Consider the following 24205-nt stretch of genomic DNA (forward strand, 5'->3'; position numbering starts at 1 on the left):
CATTTAAGAGTTTATTTTGGACACAAGCGCTAGTGGTAGCGGAGTTAGCGCAGTACTGTCACAAAATGGTAACAATGATGAGGTTGTCATCTTCTAATAAAGGAAAACATTTAGCCATTCAAGGAGAAATTACTGTAAATCAAGATAAAAATTACTGGTTGTCATCACGGCAGTCCGAAGTTTTCGTCCATACCTAAATGAAAACAGATTCAAGATTCGCACTTACCATGCATTTTCTGTTATAGTTTGGGTGAAAAACAAAGCTGACTGGCTAAACAAACTACTGGCTAGAGTTATTATCAGATTTTTTCTTTGTCATAAAACCCAAACCAGGAGCAAAATATACTGATGTCACAGTCGCCACCCATGCGATGGGTGTAAACAATGCGTTTGAATACAAGAAATAATCCCTGTCTGACTCTGGAATGGAAATAACTATGCTCCTATAACACTAAAGTAAGGTAATCTAGAAACAAAGAAACTAGTGATAGATAAAAAGAGATCAACCATCTCGACTATCTGGAGTTAAACGCTAAACCAAAAGATCAGATTTAAGCTGTGACTTAACTAGCTAAAGTACAACAAGAAGACAATGGAGAGGTGGTTTCGGTATATCAGTTAGTCGCTGAACAAAGACAACTGAAAAGTGATTAGCTGCAAAAAGTTCACAAGAACTGAGACAGCTTGTGAGATGGGACAACCTTATCATTAAACAGAATGACATTCTCTGAACTACAGTACAGAAATCTAGAGAGGACTTCTAAGCAGTTATCTGTTCGGGGTTACTATGTGCAGAAGTTATGTGAAAGTGTGACAAGCTAACTCATACTGCGGCAAAAAGAACTAAACAAAGATTAAAGCAAGATTGGCATTGACTAGACATGGGGGAATTGTTGGAAGAATAAATTTCTGTGTGTATATCTCAAAGTGTTCTTTGTATGGTTTATGTAAGATTTGTGAGCTTTCCACTAGCTTTTCTGTTCTGCATTCACCTTATAGCTAATATAGCAGCAACGCGTGTTATGTCGCAAGTCCGTATGAGAAAATAGTCGAATTAAGCAAGGTACGCAAAAGAGAGGTAAGTGAGATGCAGAGAATTGTCAATACACTCAAGAACAACAGAAGTGAGATGAGAGTAGAAAAATACTGTAAAATTCAGTCACTCCGAAACTCGCGCCTTCTGTGGAAGAGACTGTGTTTTGATAAATGTAGTCTATAAAGAACATGCACATTTATGAGTTGTTGTTAATAACTGTGTTTACACAGGTTACTCATGTGAGGACATGTTTTAAATTTCTTTTTAGGAATTCCTTTAACAACTTAAAGCTATATGAGAAATGGCGTTAAACTAATTTTATGGTTTTTTTCATTTAGACACCTATGAATAGGTACTACACTACGGCTTTGTTACAGGGTCATTGTTGAGCTGTTTTTTTACCTCTTATCAGGCCTGTATTTTATTTGTGCTGAATAAAATCTGGGATCTTCACACCAGTTCTCCTATCTGTTTTGGTAATGACTGGTTTAAAGCCATAGAGACCATGGAATTCGACATGACTAACAGATTCCACAGTAGGTAAACACTGTTGAATGTAATAAATTTTTATTTACAGACACTATTTGCTGGGTTGCATTGTTTTATTGCAAAGAGTGATTTGTTTTAATAAAAATGATGTGACCAATGTCTGATATTGCATTACTAATGTGCTGTTATACAATTACATATGTATATTATTAATACAAAATATCTACCGAAAACCAAGTACTATACTATCAGAATTAAAAACAAAATGGTGATAACACGATAATAAAATTAGACAAGGAGCGGCTGCAAAATGGGTCGCCCCTGGTTGGATTTTGGTTAGCTAATTTGTGTTTGCTATTGCATGAAAATAGTTGATTTGTTTTCTGCAGCTTTTAAGTGAAGCAATATTCGAGCTCAACCTGAGCAGTTGATCAAACTGTTTTACATGGTTTAGCTTAATCTGGCTGCTTGTCTTACAACTCCGAACTATAAAATAAGGTTTTCTAATTTGCTTCAGAGCCTTAGGTCTTTTACTCTTAATTGTTTTCTTGCGTACTACACATTTTGTGCTGGAACTTAACCGTATGTAAGCATCTACTAGATATTACATATTCCAAATCTCTGTTATATGTATTGGTAGAAATTTTTTCATCAACTTTAATACTTATAGACAAATATTAATCACAAAATTATGAGTTACTTGGTTTTGGTATAACATGCAGAGGCGTGGTTATTCACAGATATCATTTACTTTTCTCCAATGAAGATTATTTGAGATTTCACTGCAACACTGGTTGAGAGTGTTAGAAACTGTTGGAACACAGGCTAGAACATTTACATTACAGGCAACATTTACTGCTCACATTTGCGGAATGAATATCAGTTAAACTAAAATCTGTTTCATTATGCTGTATCAGCATTTTAACTACCAGTGACTGCTTCGTGTCTAGTTGACATATTTTCTCCCATATGTTTTGTTAGTGACAATACTACATATAAGATTAGTGGTAACTTAGCTACAACAGCATAGCAGTCACAAATGGTGTAATTACTTGGGCAAGTTACCTTTGACTGAGATGGGTAGTCTAAACAAAACTGATGTTTTTGGAGTAAACTGACTGAGGCTTGGATCTTTACAGAAATGGAAGCAAGCTTTACAACTCTTTATTTGAAGTTAGGAGGTTCTAGTGTCAATAAAGCAAGTACTCTTTGCTATTATAGCTGGACAAACTGCAGAAAGAATGTGCTGCAACATTGAAGAATCCTTCAATGTCAGACAGAGCGGAGAAGTTAAAGACTCAATACCAAGAGTTGGTGTTATTAGAATTATTTCAAGTCTCTTCCAGTCTCCAGTGTTTATTTAGCAGCTGGTCTGCAAATATATGAGGTCTTTACTAATTGTTGAACTGTTGCATGTGCCTAAATACTCTATTATCTCCTGTGCTCTGTTGCTGTTTAAATTGCTCAATTTTTGTACAGTCAGTGTATAGGGTCTCCATTACTTGTCTGTTGTAGGTGTATAGTGTCTCTATTACTTGTCTGCTGTAGGTGTATAGTGTCTCTATTACTTGTTTGCTGTAGGTGTATAGGGTCTGTATTACTTGTCTGTTGTAGGTGTATAGGGTCTCCATTACTTGTCTGTTGTAGGTGTATAGTGTCTCTATTACTTGTCTGCTGTAGGTGTATAGTGTCTCTATTACTTGTTTGCTGTAGGTGTATAGGGTCTCCATTACTTGTCTGTTGTAGGTGTATAGGGTCTCTATTACTTGTCTGCTGTAGGTGTATATGGTCTCTATTACTTGTCTGCTGTAGGTGTATAGGGTCTCTATTACTTGTCTGCTGTAGGTGTATAGGGTCTCTATTACTTGTCTGTTGTAGGTGTATAGGGTCTCTATTACTTGTCTGTTGTAGGTTTATAGCGTCTCTATTACTTGTCTGCTGTAGGTGTATAGTGTCTCTATTACTTGTCTGTTGCAGGTTTATAAGGTCTCTAGTACTTGTCTGTTGTAGGTGTATAGTGTCTCTATTACTTGTCTGCTGTAGGTGTATAGGGTCTTTATTCCTTGTCTGCTGTAGGTTTATAGTGTCTCTATTACTTGTCTGTTGTACGTGTATAGGGTCTCTATTACTTGTCTGTTGTAGGTGTATAAGGTCTCTATTACTTGTCTGCTGTAGGTGTATAGTGTCTCTATTACTTGTCTGTTGTAGGTTTATAAGGTCTCTAGTACTTGTCTGTTGTAGGTGTATAAGGTCTCTATTACTTGTCTGCTGTAGGTGTATAGGGTCTCTATTCCTTGTCTGTTGTAGGTTTATAAGGTCTCTAGTACTTGTCTGTTGTAAGTGTATATGGTCTCTATTCCTTGTCTGTTGTAGGTTTATAGGGTTTCCATTACTTGTCTTCTGTAGATTTAAGTCTCTATCACTTGTCTGCTGTAGGTGTGTAGATCTGAGAAATGACATGACTGATTTGCAGAAGAGAATCAGTGAACTTACCAAGTCAACTGAGCCGACAAAAATATCTAATTTTGATGGAAAAAAGGAAGATGAACTGAAGAGATTAAACAATTTTCTGGCAAGTACTGTGATCTGAAGTTCTGAGAGAAATGACTCTTCAATTGCTTCTTTTATAGTTTTATAGTATGCGAGGAAATTTAGAATTTTTTGGCTCATATGACACAAAAGTGTGCTACAAGACTGGATAGCTTGGGATCACATTACAAATATCCAAGTTCACATGGAACAATATTGCGCTACCGGATTATACAAAAATATAAAAAAACATGATTATGTAAACAAACAGATTTCAGGTGTGCACATGACTAGAATAGGACCACTAAGGCTGAAAAAGCCCTCATTTTCATATTCAGCTTTCACCCTATAAAAATTCAATTAATGTTTTCACATATTCTAAAAGCTTAGTTTTGAACAAATGGTTGACAACAGTACGTGTAACTTTACTGTTCAGATGGTTGACAACAGTACGTGTAACTTTACTGTTCAGACGGTTGACAACAGTACGTGTAACTTTACTGTTCAGATGGTTGACAACAGTATGTGTAACTTTACTGTTCAGATGGTTGACAACAGTACGTGTAACTTTACTGTTCAGATGGTTGACAACAGTACGTGTAACTTGACTGTTCAGATGGTTGACAACAGTACGTGTAACTTGACTGTTCAGATGGTTGACAACAGTACGTGTAACTTTACTGTTCAGATGGTTGACAACAGTACGTGTAACTTTACTGTTCAGATGGTTGACAACAGTATGTGTAACTTTACTATTCAGATGGTTGACAACAGTATGTGTAACTTTACTGTTCAGATGGTTGACAACAGAATGTGTAACTTTACTGTTCAGATGGTTGACAACAGTACGTGTAACTTTACTGTTCAGATAGTTGACAACAGTACGTGTAACTTTACTGTTCAGATGGTTGACAACAGTACGTGTAACTTTACTGTTCAGATGGTTGACAACAGTACGTGTAACTTTACTGTTCAGATGGTTGACAACAGTACGTGTAATTTTACTGTTCAGATGGTTGACAACAGTACGTGTAACTTTACTATTTAGATGGTTGACAACAGTATGTGTAACTTTATTGTTCAGATGGTTGACAACAGAATGTGTAACTTTACTGTTCAGATGGTTGACAACAGTACGTGTAACTTTACTATTCAGATGGTTGACAACAGTACGTGTAACTTTACTATTCAGATGGTTGACAACAGTACGTGTAACTTTACTGTTCAGATGGTTGACAACAGTATGTGTAACTTTACTATTCAGATGGTTGACAACAGTATGTGTAACTTTACTGTTCAGATGGTTGACAACAGTACGTGTAACTTTACTATTCAGATGGTTGACAACAGTACGTGTAACTTTACTGTTCAGATGGTTGACAACAGTATGTGTAACTTTACTATTCAGATGGTTGACAACAGTATGTGTAACTTTACTGTTCAGATGGTTGACAACAGTACGTGTAACTTTACTATTCAGACGGTTGACAACAGTACGTGTAACTTTACTATTCAGATGGTTGACAACAGTACGTGTAACTTTACTGTTCAGATGGTTGACAACAGTATGTGTAACTTTACTATTCAGATGGTTGACAACAGTATGTGTAACTTTACTGTTCAGATGGTTGACAACAGTACGTGTAACTTTACTTTTCAGATGGTTGACAACAGTATGTGTAACTTTACTGTTCAGATGGTTGACAACAGTATGTGTAACTTTACTATTCAGATGGTTGACAACAGTACGTGTAACTTTACTGTTCAGATGGTTGACAACAGTACGTGTAACTTTACTATTCAGATGGTTGACAACAGTACGTGTAACTTTACTTTTCAGATGGTTGACAACAGTATGTGTAACTTTACTATTCAGATGGTTGACAACAGTATGTGTAACTTTACTGTTCAGATGGTTGACAACAGTACGTGTAACTTTACTTTTCAGATGGTTGACAACAGTATGTGTAACTTTACTGTTCAGATGGTTGACAACAGTACGTGTAACTTTACTTTTCAGATGGTTGACAACAGTATGTGTAACTTTACTGTTCAGATGGTTGACAACAGTACGTGTAACTTTACTGTTCAGACTACTTGAAGTATACTTTGCATTAATAAAAGCTTTCTTAGGTGTTCAGCGAATGTTCAAATCTTTGGTAATCATCAATTTATATTTGTTGACTGTTTTGGAGTTAAGCGAGTCACTGCTGTGAGTAAGTGACTACTGTTGTTAGTGTCCTTGCTGATACATCTCAAGGATTTGAGTGAACTGTTATGAAATGTTCTATTATTTATATTTGGATTTAATTTTGCTCATGATTTTAAATTTTTATTTGTAATAATCAGTTGCAGATTAATACTTCAGTATTTGGTAATGTCTAGCATACCTAGCAGGTGTTTGCTTATTTTCCATTAGTTTCTGTCATAAGTTCTTGGTTTGCTAAATCATCCAATTTTTGAGAGAGCCACTGTCATTGGCAGCGACTGCATATCAATGCAAGGCGGAGCCAGTACAAGAGATTAGCAGGTCTTTTCTAGGCTCATTTTGATGGTATCTCATCTGTGCTTAAAAAGCCTTGGTACCACCATAAATAGAAACCCTCCAGCTAGTTCTATCAGTGACACCATTTGTCCATGTCTCCTATCTTATAAAACAGAGAATGAGATATCGCTTGATGGTGTCCTTGTCTTGTTTTCTTTGAAGACCCTGATTACGTTTTGCACTTGTTAAATTTGAGTGAAAGACTTGGCTGGTAAGTCTGACATTATTCATACATATTAATATGGCAGCCCACTGTAGCTGATTCTTGACAATCATTGTCTCAATACTCAAGTGACTTCAGGTTACCCCTGTAAGTGACTTCAGGTTACCACTGTAAGTGACTTCAGGTTACCGTTGTAAGTGACTTCAGGTTATCCCTGTAAGTAACCCATGTTTCTGTTTCATGCCGACATGTAGATAGACATTTGCTTTCTAAGCCTTGAGTTTCGCAGAAGGTAAAATAGGTGTCTCTGCTTTCAAAGAAACGAGACTTAAGATTGCCAATTGCTTCATTTCTGGTTTGAAGACATCTCACAATCTCGACGTCTATGTTAGCTTTCCGAAAGAGGCAACTGTCAGGTTAATTGAATGACTACTAAACTTAACTCCTGTTTTTCCACTGTAATGTGAGGTGCAACAAATCACTTTTAAATCTCAATTTAACTTGCCAACACATTACAACACTCGTCATTCCTTATTTTCATTACCTCTTTCACCCTCCTCTTCTACTGGTGGCCATAGACAGGCTGCCTATTGGGTGTCATCAGCATGGAATTCCTTGCTAATTTGGATAAGGAAAATTGACAGTCATGATGGTTTTAGGGCTGCTTTGAAGCAGTACTTACTGGACTCTTTGGAATAGATTTGTTCTGATTTCTTATGCTTAGACTATCCATGTTTTCTTCATTAACAATCCCATCTGTTAACTCAGGCTTTGCACCTTGAATAGCCATGCTACTGCCCTCACATGGGCCCTCATTGCACCTTACATTTTCTATCATCTTGTTATGTTGGGATTTAATGTAAATAAAACAAACAAGCTCTGATTGTTACTTGGTGGTGGTTGGTGAAGTACTTGAGTTTCCTTTGTATTCCCTTTGGGGCTGAGAGCATTATGTGCATGATGGAAAGCCTCAGGGTATTTCTGAAGGTCTTTCACAGTATGCGCCACTATAGCATTATCATGCGAGTATTGTAGTTCATAGAAAGTGGTAACTTTAGTTTTTGTTTTGGCCTTCTGATGAGGGATGCTGAAGCTATCATTAATTTTGTACCAGATTTAGATACCTGTGGTTAAATGTAGTTTAACTAACTTTAAGAGTTCCAGCAAGTACACAGAGAAAACTGTTAAGCGCACAACTTTGTTGTACAGTAGTTTAAGCATTCGATTTCCCAGTGTTATATCCCTCAACAAGTACAGAAGCCTGCAGCGTCACACAGTCGTGATGCAGCAGTTGACTGATTCTTGTGAGTCTATCAGGGCATCCAGTATCATATAAAACTTTTCAGTGTCCTACCTTTTAATGTATTAAACACTTTGGTGAGATCGATACAAGCCACATAGATTTCCCTGTGCTATTTTTTGCTCTTTTCCTTTATTTGCCTGGCAGCATAGATCCTGTCCACAGCGCCTCGGTTAGACTCAGTACCACATGGACATTTGGGTAGACAATCTTCCGCATTATATCCTAGATGCCTGCATAGAATCCGCGCTAGAGTCTTAACGCTAAAGACAGCAAAAATATTAGCATTTATTCAGTACCATTCTTTTATCATTTTATTGACATAACATTATTGCATGAAAGTCAGCAAATGTCATTTTATGGTAGATTCTGATAGGAAGATTAAGTTTATTATCACGAGTCAATGAAGTTCAAAGCAAATTAGACCATAAAACACAAAATTGAATCAAATAAACTAAATTTATGTGTATTGGGAGAAAAAGCTTTTCGCATAGTGCTGTTCTATAATTTGGATTGGCAAGGCTTTGATGTTTGGTATAAGATGTTGGGCATTTTTGGGAAAGTAGGAATGTAATGGATACTCATGCAGATTGGAGATCTGATCAGAGTATTTCAGACAACATATATCTAATAACACATATAGCTCATCAGTGTTAAGGGCTGTTAGACATGATATATTACTAGTACCCTAGGTTAGGTCAAAGCTTACACTTTTTTGGTATCATAAAGCCCAGCACCATCTGTCACATAGACAGATCGTTGGTCTCCGAACTGGTACCCCTCCTTCAACTCTCTCAGGAAAGGAGGTTATGTAAAATCTTGCAGAATGAAATACAACACCTGACAAAGGTCAGAAGATTTCTCGTGAACAATGGCCATCTCGTCCAGCTACCAGCTTCTCCAGTCATCTTGGTATCCTTGCCAGTGGTTTGATGCTGTGGTCCTGAGCTGTGCGCTTAAGTAACAGACTGAATCCATGCACACATTCTGCTTGGAATATGGAACACCCCAGTAGAAAAACAAGAGGGTAGCACTTAGATAGGGTACATATGTCAAGTACACGGACCTCATCAAGATGGCCTTCTATATTCTGGTTTCTCTTCTTTATTCTATTCCCCTCTTTAGTTTCCGTTATGAAGTCAATTTGACGTCTGATTTCAGACTCAGGTTGGAGAGATGGAGAAGAAATTGGAGCCAGACCTTACTGAGGAAGACTACTTCAAGTAAGAGCCCCGCTCAGTGGTTATTCTCATTCTTGTAGAGAATCCTTTTTTCAGATGTAAAGTGTTTTCATCTTTTTGGCACATTGATTGCTGTTATAGCATACTCTTTAATACTTTGAAGTCTAGCCTTGTATATACAAGCAGATGTATGTAGGTTATAGGGTGATCGGATAGGCAAGTTGCTAGCAATATAATCATGTATCTCATGTTGAGTTGCCAGGCAGTTGGCCAGTCGGGCCTCTCCCTGGCTCGTTTGGGCGTGCAAAAGAACACAATCAACTTTTTAACTTAACTTAGACAACATATTCAATCACCAAACCCGTAGAACTAGATGAAAAAAAAAGCAGAAATCAAGTAGAGTAAATAGTTTTGTTTCACACTCTTTCAAATTTGTGATGTTTTAGAGGTAACTGAAGAAACAGTCATTGATGTACACCGAGTCTGATAGAGTGTGTATTTTTTATAAATAGGAAAACAAATAGTTTTAGCGTAAAGCTCTTGTTGCCGAAGAGAAGATGTTTTCTATCCTTGTCTACTTCTGACCCTTCATTACCAGGAATTTTAATCAGTGTGTCTTTAGAAACTAATGTTCTGTTGGCTGCCATTTTTATTTCTCGGTTGGTTAGATGTACCCTCGGAATTTTGACAACGTCTCAAAAATTAGTAGTCCAATTGATTAAAAACCTAGGAATTGTTCTGAAAACATGTATCGCACAAAGCGACCAAAATTTTATAGTTCTACGTAAATTATAAATATGGAAAAACAAAGCAGAACTACACAGCCGAGTTTACACAGGTGTAGGATCAGGTGGAAAAAAATGTTCCTGAAGTATCTCAGGTCTAACTGTACTGATAGTATTTTACTTGCTTCAAGTTTCCTTTTCTTTCATTAGGCAGCAGTTATAATTTATGTGTCACACAATCTGTATTCTTTGTTTGGCATTCTCTTTACGAGTCGGTATGCAAGGCGACTCTTTCAGGGGCTGCTGGTCTGACGCCATCTCATTACTTTTTTTTGCTTTCTGTCTAATTCCAATGTTTATAAAGTTGTTGCTATCAAGTAATAGGTTTGTTAGATTGGCCAAGTAGTATTGAACTGGATGTATGTTGTCTCAGTGTTTTCTACCTCACGTCTTACTTCTCAATTTGTGTATTGTTTCTCACACCAATTGTTCTACTCAGAAAGTGGATCTCTCACACCTCGTATATTTGTAGCCTTATAGAATTTGATACTCAGTCAGGATGCTAGCATTAGATCAGTGACAAGTAACTTGAGTGTTCAGTTTGCAGTATATGACTGTATAAGTTTCACTCTATATTACATAGCACTATTACTGCTGCATAAGGAAAGAAAGGGAAACGTGGAGCAAGTAGTATACTATCAGTACAATTAGACAATGATTTAGATGACCATATAGTGGCTTGTTAACATCAAGTGATCTCCAAGTTATTTTTGTTCTATTCATAAAAAATATACACACTTGATCAGTCTCGGTGTACATCAACCATTATGTCTCTTCAGTTGCCTCTAAAACATTATTTCTTTAATAGAGCGTCAAAAAAATTAATTACTAAATTTGATTTCTGTTTTTGTTTCTGTTTCTAATATAATTCTACAAGCTTGGAGATTTAATATAATAATCAGTTGAACAGGAATTGAAACATCATTTTACCACTCTATTGGTTAACAGCTGCAGATGATAGTATGCGAGATAAAATAGTTGAGATCATGAAGTCAGGTTTACTGCAAAAACTACAACAAAGAGATTTCTGGTGTGTCGGCTCATAGCTTTAGTAGCACCATTCTTAGTTCATGCTAATTCGACCCGAGAGCTAATGCTACAATCATTGGGTTTCCGCGCTTCGAATTGCTCGCTACCGACGGCTTCGCACCTTACCGGTTCAACGATTCGAAGTTGCACTATATAGATCTATGTATAGACCTATGTATAGATCACGATGTATCCCTCAAAACGAAAGTTGTTAAGGTAGACTCACCTTCAGGTCAAGGTCACTTTTCAATTCATGGGTAGTCAGTCAACTATTTGCACTAAGCCAGGATGCCTGAATGTGATTTTATTTTGTGTTCTGATTGCTCTGCTCTATATTACAAGATATCAACAGAATTTACTGCTTAGTATTAATACATGTCATACTTTAATCGTTTCTAGTAACAACCTTTTTAAGCTAAAAGTTCAGTCTAGGAAGAATCTTTTTACCTCCACTGGATAGAACTTTATCGTCGAATATCATCAATTTAGATCCAGCAGCAGTGAGTGTTTTCATGATGTTGACTAGTATTCTCACTGCAAATGTCTTTAGACTAATTTAGCGAAGCAAAGTGGCGTTAAATCCATTCAGATTTTACCGTTTCTTTGATTCGGAGCAGAAGCAATTCTGAACCCATTCGAAGCTTTGCAACACGCAAATTAATAAGTCGCTTTCAATAACTGAGATTATAGGAGTGATCGTTTCTATTTCAAACTTTTAACTTCAGCATGAATGTGTCAAGAATTGAGTTGAGAAAAGCCTTTTGCTCAGGTTCATTGTCATGAACCACCTTTTTCTTATGGCTAACATTGCAGCTAGTAGATTATACTGATCTAATATAACATGGCTCTAACCTAAGAAGAGGAACCCATGGATAACCTAGCTGTACGAGTCAGTTTGTTGACCGAACATTCAACCCTGGTTCTTGTGTAAATGCATATCTGTAGTCATACAGTAGCATATCTGTAGTCATACAGTTGCATATCTGTAAGCATACAGTTGCATATCTGTAGGCATACAGTTACACATCTGTAGTCATACAGTTGCATATCTGTAGTCATACAGTTGCACATCTGTAGGCATACAGTTGCACATCTGTAGTCATACAGTTGCATATCTGTAGGTGCATAGCTGCGTATCTGGAAACATGTAGTTGCATATCTGTAGTCACATAGTCGAATATCTGTAGACATGTAGTTGTATATCAGTAGTCATAAGTTGAACATCTGTATTCATATAGTTGTGTATATCTGTAGTCATGCAGCTTCACTTTTGTAGGCATATAATTGCACACATCAGGAGGCATATAGCTGTCTATTTACATGATCGAGATCAACTCCCTTATAGCTTCAGACCAGCCAGTTTCAATATGGAAGTTCTCAGCTAGCTGTTGTTGTTGTAGCGTCTCATTTAGATTAATTTTAGTTGTTTTAAATTAGTTACAGGTCAAAGGTCATTGATGGAAAAAGACATGTTTATTGATAACTTGGGATACGTGAATAAAAAACGTAGTGGTGTTAGTAAAAAAATATCGTCTCCTTTTTTCTCTGTTGAGTTGCCTTGTTGTTTATTCTAGCTGTATAAACCTGTAATCAGCCACTGTTGTAGGCACTGGTGCTCCTCTGTTTACCAGAGTCTTGTCTCGCTGTTTTTACAAAATGCAAACAAATGTTTCTGTTGCTGCAGAAAGATTCAAGAAGACCTCCACTCGGAAGAGGAGGGGTATGAGGAGGAGGAGGATGTAGAAGAAGAGAAGGGTGAGGAGGAAGCTGAAGAAGAGGGAGAGGAGTGTGAGGAAGAAGGTAGCTGCCACTGAGACAATGCACTTCTTTTTATATTTTTTGTCATTTCTTAGAAAGACAGGATGTGATAATAGGTTCTGCTCTCTAAGCAGGCTACATATTATTATCACTGTATTAACATATGTGACCCCTGAATTGCTAGTGAGCTCAGTTCTCCCCTTTTTACACGATTGGTTTTTATTCTTTGTTAATCATGTTTGCTTGATTTCTCAAACTTGTTCATCTCCTTTGCAAGCAGAGTTTTCGGACGAGTATGAGGAGGAAGAGGAGGGGTATGAGGAGGAAGAGGGGTCATATGAGGGGTCAGAGAATGAGGAAGAGGAAGAAGAGGAACAAGCAACTGATGAGGAAACAAAAGCAGAGGTATTTCTTATGAGCTATTGCTAAGTATAGGTATAACTAGCTAGATGCTCGGTATATGCTCGGTATATGCTTGCTGATCTTTACTTTGCTATGATTGCAATATCGTTGATCTGAGCGTTTTAACAACGATATCAACTAATGACATCATTTCACATGTATTTTTCTTCTAAGCGTTTTAACCATGATAAATTTTCGATCTAAACAGATTTTTTCGATTTAAACCATCGATTTTCATCTTGAAACATCCTGGCAGCCAGATCACCTCAAACATCAAACAATCGCAAATTATAAAAAATACCGATGCTTTCTAATAAAATGTACCAAAGTTTCTGTGCAAGTTCATCTTTAGCATAAATAAAGAGAAGAAAATATGTCTGAAATTGGTAAGATTCTCATGTTAGATATCTGTCAAAGGACAATATCTCTGCCTTTTAATATTAATAAGATTCATATATATAATATAATTCATAAATATAATTATATACATATATAATCTACTATATAAACGGCAATCGTTGTGTGTGTGATTGATTGTCCGCCTTATAGAGTACCGTACTTTTCGGACTATTACCCGCTACTAGGTATCTAGGGCGCGTTAACGGGAATCGACGGTTAATACACGCATCTATACATATTACATAACCTACCTATTCATCGGTTTTACACAAAATCACGTCACCTTCGGTTAGCGCTTGCCTCTTTACGGCGCCCAACGACACTGGCGCGTTTGAAACAGTAAATTTGCTGCCGTGTTATAAAGCACCGTCCTGAGTTCGGCTGCCTATACAGCTATACAAATGTACTAATCATTACATAAAATAAATTAATGAGTAGTAATTTACATGCGATTAATTTTTACTGCCAACGTGTACCGAGAAGGTCACGCGAACGTTGGTTTCTTGCGGTCACTGGAAAACGCAGTTCTCTCCTACTAAATTTCTACATAAAAAAGGTAAGTATTTCTTAATCAATGTTGTATTGTATATGAATTGCCACACTTCCACTACATAACCCTTTCACTCGCGTCCGTGTACAAATTTAGCTACCGGCCTACTGCCAGCCATTTTGCCAATATTGCTTAATATGTATATATTATTTTTTCAATTTCAATCTCGATCTAGAACGTTTGTTTTGGTTATATACTTCATTTTGCCAACATGTTAACAAGCACTGTTATACAAAAAATTCGTTGTGTCTATACTTTGTGCATTTTAATTATCTGTGTAATCACAAAAATTTGATATGGCTATAATTTCATCAACATAAGTAGTTATTTGTTTTTTAACTCGGACGCATTTAATGAACTCGCACAAAAATCTTCATTTTTAAGTTGGAAATTCTCAAACGAAGATTTAAAGTTAAATTTTAGGCTAATTTTATAGAGAAATCTTTGGACAACACTGTCACTACTATAAAAGTCTTAAAGATCATTGGTTATGTTATCAACGAATAATAAAATTCAGTTGCTAGCAATTGCTGGGAAAGTCGCAAATATTGCGTCTACGGCGGTCGACCATAGAAAACGCATAAATGAGTCTACTTCGGTGAAAGGGTTAAAAACGTTGGATTTGCCACTGTTTGTGATAGTAAACATGTTCATTTCCTTCCGCAGCTGAGTTACTTTTACTTATTTTCCAGCTACGAGTACTACAGCTACTACAGAACTTGCACGGGTACTGCTACTGCGTTTTACCTACTAAATTTCTACATTGAAAAGGTTAGTAGGCCTACGTCTTATTCAATGTTGTATTGCCTACGAATTGCCACAGTTCCACTACATAACCTTTTCACTTGCATCCACGTACAAATTTAGTTATCGGCCTACTGCCAGCCATTTTGCCGATATTGCTTCATGATATTTTTTCAATTTGAAACTCCATCTAGAACGTTTGTTTTGGTTATATAGTAGATTTTGCCAACATGTTAACAAGCACTGCTATGCAAAAAATTCATTGTATCTATACTTTGTGCATTTTAATTATCTGTGTAATCACAAAAATCTGAAATGGCTATAGTGTCATCAACATAAGTAGTTATTTGTTTTTTAACTCGGACGCATTTAATGAACTCGCACAAAAAATCTTCGTTTTCAAGTTGGAAATTCTCAAACGAAGATTTAAAATCAAATTTTAGGCTAATTTTATAGAGAAATCTTTGGAACACACTGTCATTACTATAAAAGTCTTAAAGATCGTTGGTTATGTTATCAACGAATAATAAAATTCAGTTGCTAGCAATTGCTGGGAAAGTGGCAAAAATGTGTTTACGGCGGTCGACCATGGAAAGCGCATGAATGAGTCTACTTCAGTGAAAGGGTTGAAAACGTTGGATTTGCCACTGTTTGTGATAGTAAACATGTTCATTTCCTTCCGCAGCTGAGTTACTTTTACTTTTTTTCCAGCTACAAGTACTACAGATCTACAGCTACTACAGAACTTGCACGGGCACTCCGAGCGTTGCAATAGGCGACGGTGAGAAGAAAGCGAGCAGGTATATTACAAAAAAAGCACACAATCTCATTCAATTTTAAAAATGCTTGAAGCAGTGCAATGCCTTCTAAAAAGCCTACTGCTCAAACGCAAGAACAAATTGATTCCCGTAGAGAAAGGGACCAAATTCTCAAAGCAGCAGCTAGACGAGCAGAAACTGCAGAGCAAACCCAGCTACGCCCACAACGAAACGGAACTGCTACTGCATCTGCTAGAAGTGCAGAAACTGCAGAGCAAACACAGCTACGCCTACAACGAAACAGAATAGCAGCTGCTAAAAGAGCAGAAACTGCTGAACAAACACAGGTACATCGAGAGCAGGCCAGAATAGATGCTGCAGCCGCTAGAAGTGCAGAGACTACTGAACCAACCCAGCAGCGACTCAAACGGCTCAGAGCAGCCGCTACATCGGCCAGACATGCAGAAACCTCCAAGCAGATGCAGCGGCGACAAGAACATGATGCACTAGCTACAACAGCTGCTCGGTGAGCTGAATTTCCTGAGCAGATGAAACGGCGACAACAGCGTGATGCACTAACTACAGCAGCTGCTACCAGGCGCCGTGTATGGCCAGAAAACTTTGCACTTGACTACAGTCCTGCAACATAGTATAGGGCCGAATTTTTCTATGGGACGAATGTCCAAAAATGCTCCAGATGTAATGCCTTACGTTGAAAAGGCGAGAGGCCATATATGTAGTTTATATAGTAGATTTTATTGATAATAAATTTTATCAACACGGCCACATTACTGCTGCACAGTTTGTATATACCATGTCAAAACACAGGCTATAGACGAAGAACTGGTGAGTCATGATTAGTGTTTCAAGCATGTAGAAATCTCAATTCAATAAATGCTGCTGATAGCTAAGCAGTGCAATAGGAAAATATTTTCTAGAATTTCTTAAAATATGTAAAACTTTTCAATACTGCCAGTTTGAAGAACATCAGTTTGCCTAGCAATGTCAATTTCATTATCAGTTCTGTGTACAAAATTAGGACAAGTCCGATTTGAGTAGTCCGAGACTGATGCATTGTAAACTAGCTGTAAAACACATCGCATATTTCTATTGGTCTCCAACATTATTGACATATACAACTGCATATGTGTATGCAGTCAGATCAGCACAAAAATTTCAGTAGATTGCATATTTGGAGTTGTTTTACAGTATGAAAGACAACTCTCAATAAAACTATTGCTTTGTGTAAATCTGTTCCCGAACACGGGTAATGCAGCTAGTATAATATAATTCATAATTTGAGATTGTCCACCATGTAAATATTTTGGGTCATCCGACAGCATATGCTATGCTCATTATTCACCTTTTATATTCAGAGCCATACATGAGGCTGAGTTGAAATAAGCAACCTATCTGAGAGTCAACAAAGCTTTCCACCGATCCTATGAATATAAATTTATCAAGCTAATCAATATAGTACTCGATTGAAGCAATGCAGATCTCAGGAGTATTTCTATCAAACAGATGCAAGACAAATTGAGGTTGGCACCTTGAGATAGGAGTGTCTTAGCTTTGTCAATAAGCTCCTTGGTTCCATCCGTAAAAGTTGCTAGACTCTCACACACTTCCTTCCTGTTCAGTTTGCTTGAAGATGTAGAGTGGAAGCCTTCCATCATACACTTGCAGCTTTACTGATTTTCCAGCATTGCTTATAAGCTGATGTATCAACCAATGGTGTGAAATGAGAAGTTTTGCTCCTGCTACAAAGAATGTGAATGAGGAGACAAAACATCAAAAACAATCGCAAAAGATAGAAACATACTGATATTTTGTAATAAAATCTATTAAAATTGGGATAAAAATTTCATCTTTAATTATAGTAATAGATTCCAGTTTTTGAAACAATCAATTTGCTAATAAATATTTTGTCAGCGAATTCCTCAGGTTGTAGAGAATAGAAATCATTCTGAAACACCAATAAATAAAGAACTACATACAGTTGGTCATTGTTTTAATTGCAATATATAGCAATTATATGTATTACATTTGCAAAACTTATCGTCAATGAAACAAAATTGTTGAAATAGCTGTTGTAGTCTATGAATAACTATCCAATACTGTACTCTGTAGCTTTTTGCAAGTCTGAACAAGATAACATTTACTAACAGTTACTAGGTATTTTCACATTGAAGATTGCCAGGCGCACAATTATTCCACAGTGGTATCAGTTGGACGCGTAGTCTAATGGATAACATGCCTCTCATCAGAACTGGAAGTTTAGAGTTCAAATCTAGTTCCAAGCGAAGTATTCCTTTGTAAAACTTTATCGCTATAACTGGACACTAATGACAGAATGACAAACATTGCGATATAGATTACATTATTATATTTATTACTAACTACTATTACGCGACTAGAATAACTGTTAAAAGCTCCTGGTTAACAATGGTAAAATTGCAGCATCTATATAAATCTCAAAGTTTGTGTGTGATTCTGTGTGTCTAGTTATATAACTATATAACTATAGCTAATAGCTAGACACACAGATTTTAGTAGCTATTACAATCTTGGAATAAAGAATCCGTATCGCATAAGATTTGATCTCGGAACCTTTTTTAGATAATAGGCTAAACCATTAAGCTACACAAGATTGATGGATTCATTGGGCGATGTGAGTCGATACCTGGGTGAAAATATGCTTAGTGATATGCGTTACGCACCGTGATTAAAACGTGCTCTCACGGTTCTTATTAGTAAGTTTAGCAATACGGATACTAGCTTATTCAAATTAGCCATTGGCAATGTGCCAGGCTAATGGCAAGTGGCAGGTAACTACATTACCTGTCATTGTTCATAAGCTGATTTTTAATAGTTGTATGATAATTCATGCAGGACATAAGAATATACTTTGTAATATCTTACTTTGGATTTGTGTTCTTTCAATATTAAGATTGGATTTTTAGTCATGTGAGAGTGTTCATACTGCTATATTGTCTAAATTTGGTATTGCCCTGATTGTATGCTCTGACTATGTGCTCCGACTGTATGCTCCACCTACAGGCTCCTATTAAATGCTCCGATTATAAGCTCGACTACATGCTCCGACTACAAACTCTTCACTAGATTATCCGACTATATGCTCTTACTACAGGCTCCGACTATATGTCCTGACTATATACTCTGACATTATGCTCTGGCTATAAATTCCGACCATACGCTCTAACCATATGCTCAAACTATATACTCTTACTACAGACTTCGACTATATGTCCTGACTTTACTCTCTGGTTATATGCTCCGATTATATACTCCTACTATATACTCTAATTATATGCTCTGACTACATACTCCGATTATATACTCCGACTATATACTCCAACTATATACTCCGACAATATACTCCGACTATATACTCCGATTATATACTCCGACTATATACTCCGACTATATACTCCGACTACATACTCCGACTATATACTCCGACTGTATACTCCGACTGTATACTCCGACTATATACTCCGACTATATACTCCGACTATATACTCCGACTATATACTCCAATTATATACTCCGACTATATACTCCGATTATATACTCCGATTATATACTCCGACTATATACTCCGATTATATATTCCGACTATATACTCCGACTATATACTCCGACTATATACTCCGACTATATACTCCGACTATATACTCCGACTATATACTCCGACTATATACTCCGACTATATACTCTGACTATATACTCCGACTATAGGTTCTGACTAACATTTTAGTTTAAGTATCAATCCATTTATTCTTTGCTTTTTGGGATACTTACCGATACAGTAAGGTTTAAAATTCACAAACAATGTTGCTATTATTTTATTATAATTTATAGCATGTTTATTGTATACGATCTATTTTAAAGAGCAAGGAAAACTTGTGTTTGAATGTAACATATAATCTGCGCTGAAAAACAATCGTGTTAAAAATAAATCGCCCAAAAATCATAAAAGGCTATTAACCAAACAATGACGTACTCTCTGTTGCTACAACAATAATGGTGCACATATCAACTGGCAGAGTAGTCAATATTGCAAATATTTGTCACAATACAAATCTAAAGGTATGGCTTAGTTTGAAATTGATCAAATGCAACCAATAGAGAATACTTTGGGAGTTTTTCATTTTTATTTGAACTTCATTCAAATGAAATACCATAACAACTGCATTATTTGAATAATCATGGGAAATTTTAACAAGCTCGCGAGACATGACCCATTTCTCTGTAAATAAGCTAGCAGTGAACGGACAAACATTCTATATGTAGTTTATGATCTTCAGCAATCGTTCTGTGAGGCTAAGGCTATAGGCATTTCCTTATACCAAGGTCAGCCACATGTCACGCCAGTTGATAACATTGATATATTAAAAGCGTATAGACACACATAAGCGGAGCTCTTATTTTTCTGTAGGTATGTTTTTACATAGAGGTATGCATCTTTCGATGGTTTAGTCTTCACAAGTAGATGTACATTGTATACGGGTTAAGTGCGCGTATGTTCTATTGCAGACTCGGATAAACTATGAGGTCCTTCATGACTTTGAAAAGCAGGAGAAGGGAGACTTGAGTGTAAAGAAGGGAGAAATTGTGACTCTGTGTTCTGTAAGGTAAGATAGTGGGTGTAAGTAAATCCACCTAGGCACTTGTAATTGACTTTGCATTCACCATGGAGTTGCCTTCTTTTATTTTGGTATATGTTTGGTACATAAAGTAATTTACTTATGATTTAGTGAGGTGTTTCGCCATGCATTAATCCCTCCTACTACACTGTTTTAACTACGGCAGCATTGCTGTATCACTATGGCTGCATTGCTGTATCACTATGGCAGCATTGATGTATCGCTATGGCAGCATTGCTGTATCGCTATGGCAGCATTGCTGTATCGCTATGGCAGCATTGCTGTATCGCTATGGCAGCATTGCTGTGTCGCTATGGCAGCATAGCTGTATCGCTATGGCAGCATAGCTGTATAGCTATGGCAGCATAACAGTATCGCTATGGCAGCATAGCTGTATCGCTATGGCAACATAGCTGTATCGCTATGGCAGCATAGCTGTATCACTATGGCAGCATAGCTGTATCACTATGGCAGCATTGCTGTATCACTATGGCAGCATTGCTGTATCACTATGGCAGCATAGCTGTATCACTATGGCAGCAGTGCTGCATCACTATGGCAGCATTGCTGCATCACAAGTTTTTGGTGGCCTTTGTTTGCATGTGTATAGTAATTAACTGCCAGTCTTGTCACTGAGACATGAAAGGGAGCGGACAGTCTATCCACTATGAACGTTCTTTAGTAGCAAGCTGGTTGATGTCAGCAATCTTTACTATAATAACAGTTGTGTCTGTTCGTCCGATGCCATGGTTGCATGTTGGGAAAAATTATGCATCCAACAAGATTCAAACTTGAACATTTAGTTTAACCTGCAGACACGCGACCATCTACACAAGTCGACCACTGTGTTCTATTTTGGAATAATTGTGAACATAGTTATTACACCTGATGATCTCTCGCAACACACTAGACTACCTGGGTACTAGTATTAATAATAACAACCATCTTGTTACATAGTGGAATAATTATGCTCATAGTTATTACACCTGATGATCTCTCACAGTACACTAGACTACCCGGATACTAGTATTAATAATAAAAACCATATTGTTACATTGTGGAATAATTATGCTCATAGTTATTACACCTGATGATCTCTCACAGCACAAGAGACTACCCGGATACTAGTATTAATAATAAAAACCATATTGTTACATTGTGGAATAATTGTGCACATAGTTATTACACCTGATGATGTCTCACAGCACACTAGACTACCAGGGTACTAGTATTAATAATAACAACCATCTTGTTACATTGTGGAATAATTGTGCACATAGTTATTACACCTGATGATCTCTCACATTACACTAGACTACCAGAGTACTAGTATTAATAATAACAACCATCTTGTTACAATGTGGAATAATTGTGCACATAGTTATTACACCTGTTGATCTCTCATGGTACACTAGACTACCAGAGTACTAGTATTAATAATAACAACCATCTTGTTACAATGTGGAATAATTGTGCACATAGTTATTACACCTGTTGATCTCTCATGGTACACTAGACTACCAGAGTACTAGTATTAATAATAACAACCATCTTGTTACATAGTGGAATAGTTGTGCACATAGTTATTACACACAATGATCTCTCACATTACACTAGACTACCAGGGTACTAGTAATAGCAAGGTATTTACCAAGAGTACCTCGAGACTAATTTTAACTATTTGAATGGAATTTGACCAACCCTCCTCCTTCATCTACAAAAAATAGTCGATGAACACTTTCCATCGATATGCTATCCTGGCACTGATTGGTTCAAGAGTATTTAGCACTAATTTTACCTCATTGATTTTTATCCAAGTTATTCTTTTCTGTCCAGTTTTTGTTAGTTCCTCATAGTTCGAGTATTATATGTGTAATGTATTATACAAATATATAGCATGTACAATGACATATATACGCTTACTTACATGTATAACAATTGTGAAAGTTTAGAAAGCAGTGTAAGTGTTCTTAAGTGTTTACATTATTGTTCATATTTAAAAGAATCTCATTTCTTTTTCTCAGTAATTCCCATTTTGCTAGTCGGTTTATAAGGTAAAGCCCCTCCCTGAAGTAGAAAAGCTTACTATATTCTCAAATTATATCAATGCTTAAAAACCATTCTATATAAAGAATGGCAGTTATTGTACTTGAGCTGAGTAATTGGTGCTTGCTGAAATATGATGAGGTTACAATAGACATCTTGCTTCAACAGTGATGTGGATAGCTCGCAGATCTCTCCTGGCAGCCCTTGCCAAGATCATTATAAAAACAATCTGTATCAATTTGCCATTTGTCTGCATTGAATGGGACTACTTAGGTCAAAAGTGCAATGCTGATACAGTTGCTAAACCTCAGGGCCATGTAATCGTGAGTTCTATCCCTAGTTATGACATATTTAGCAAAAATCAACTTTCAGCCCTCTTGCGCATTTGGCCTATTTGGTGGTCTATAGTATGAGTCTTCATTTAGCAATGTAAAAGGCTCATAGAGGCTGTTGTACTTATTTAGGGAAGATGGGTGGTGGCAATGTGAGAATGCTCAGGGTGACACAGGCTTTCTCCCAAAAACCTTCCTCAAGCAGCACATTATGTATTCTGACCTTATGCAAGAGGATGACAGTCCCACGAGTCCGAGAACTGGCAAAGCGTTATGGGGCAGTGTCAAAAAGGCTTTGACCGAGGTATGTGGCGCTATAAACACAAGAATGGCTATTCCTTGATGTAGTCCTGCTAATTGTTGAAGTTTGAATATATTTCCTGTTTTCAGATAATTTAGTTTGACTCACACAATCAGTGTTTACTTTACACATATTCAAGATTAACATCCTGTAAACACCTCATTCTTTCACTCTTATATCTCTCACTCTTATATCTCTCACTCTTATATCTTTCACTCTTATATCTCTCATTTTTATATTTCTCACTCTTATATCTCTCACTCTTATATCTCTCACTCTTATATCTCTCATTCTTATATCTCTCACTCTTATATCTCTCGCTCTTATATCTCTCACTCTTATATCTCTCACTCTTATATCTCTCACTCTTATATCTCTCATTCTTATATTTCTCACTCTTATATCTCTCGCTCTTATATCTCTCACTCTTATATCTCTCGCTCTTATATCTCTCGCTCTTATATCTCTCACTCTTATATCTCTCACTCTTATATCTCTCACTCTTATATCTCTCACTCTTATATCTCTCATTCTTATATCTCTCACTCTTATATCTCTCGCTCTTATATCTCTCGCTCTTATATCTCTCGCTCTTATATCTCTCGCTCTTATATCTCTCGCTCTTATATCTCTCACTCTTATATCTCTCACTCTTATATCTCTCAATCTCATATCTCTCACTCTTATATCTTTCATATCTCTCACTCTTTTATCTTTCATATCTCTCACTCTTATATCTCTCACTCTTATATCTCTCACTTTTATATCTCTCACTCTTATATCTCTCAGTCTTATACCTCTCACTCTTATATCTCTCACTCTTATATTTCTCACTCTTGTATCTCTCACTCTTATATCTCTCACTCTTATATCTCTCACTCTTATATCTCTCATTCTTATATCTCTCACTCTTATATCTCTCGCTCTTATATCTCTCGCTCTTATATCTCTCGCTCTTATATCTCTCGCTCTTATATCTCTCGCTCTTATATCTCTCGCTCTTATATCTCTCGCTCTTATATCTCTCGCTCTTATATCTCTCGCTCTTATATCTCTCGCTCTTATATCTCTCGCTCTTATATCTCTCGCTCTTATATCTCTCGCTCTTATATCTCTCGCTCTTATATCTCTCGCTCTTATATCTCTCACTCTTATATCTCTCACTCTTATATCTCTCAATCTCATATC

The 24205-nt window shown here is 36.8% G+C and overlaps 1 protein-coding gene across 1 annotated transcript in view; it reads left to right on the forward strand.

The window, feature by feature from the left end:
* LOC137399867 (nephrocystin-1-like) overlaps positions 1 to 24205 on the forward strand; it is a 44736-nt gene that overhangs the window by 691 nt on the left and 19840 nt on the right. The window contains exons 2-8 of the mRNA XM_068086119.1: positions 2747 to 2835; positions 3962 to 4097; positions 9224 to 9285; positions 12742 to 12857; positions 13096 to 13220; positions 20229 to 20326; positions 22849 to 23020. Coding sequence (XP_067942220.1) covers positions 2747 to 2835; positions 3962 to 4097; positions 9224 to 9285; positions 12742 to 12857; positions 13096 to 13220; positions 20229 to 20326; positions 22849 to 23020 — 798 coding nt within the window. The remainder of the gene's footprint in view (positions 1 to 2746; positions 2836 to 3961; positions 4098 to 9223; positions 9286 to 12741; positions 12858 to 13095; positions 13221 to 20228; positions 20327 to 22848; positions 23021 to 24205) is intronic.

This window comes from Watersipora subatra, chromosome 7 (genome assembly GCF_963576615.1).
Source record: "Watersipora subatra chromosome 7, tzWatSuba1.1, whole genome shotgun sequence".
NCBI lineage: Eukaryota > Metazoa > Bryozoa > Gymnolaemata > Cheilostomatida > Watersiporidae > Watersipora > Watersipora subatra.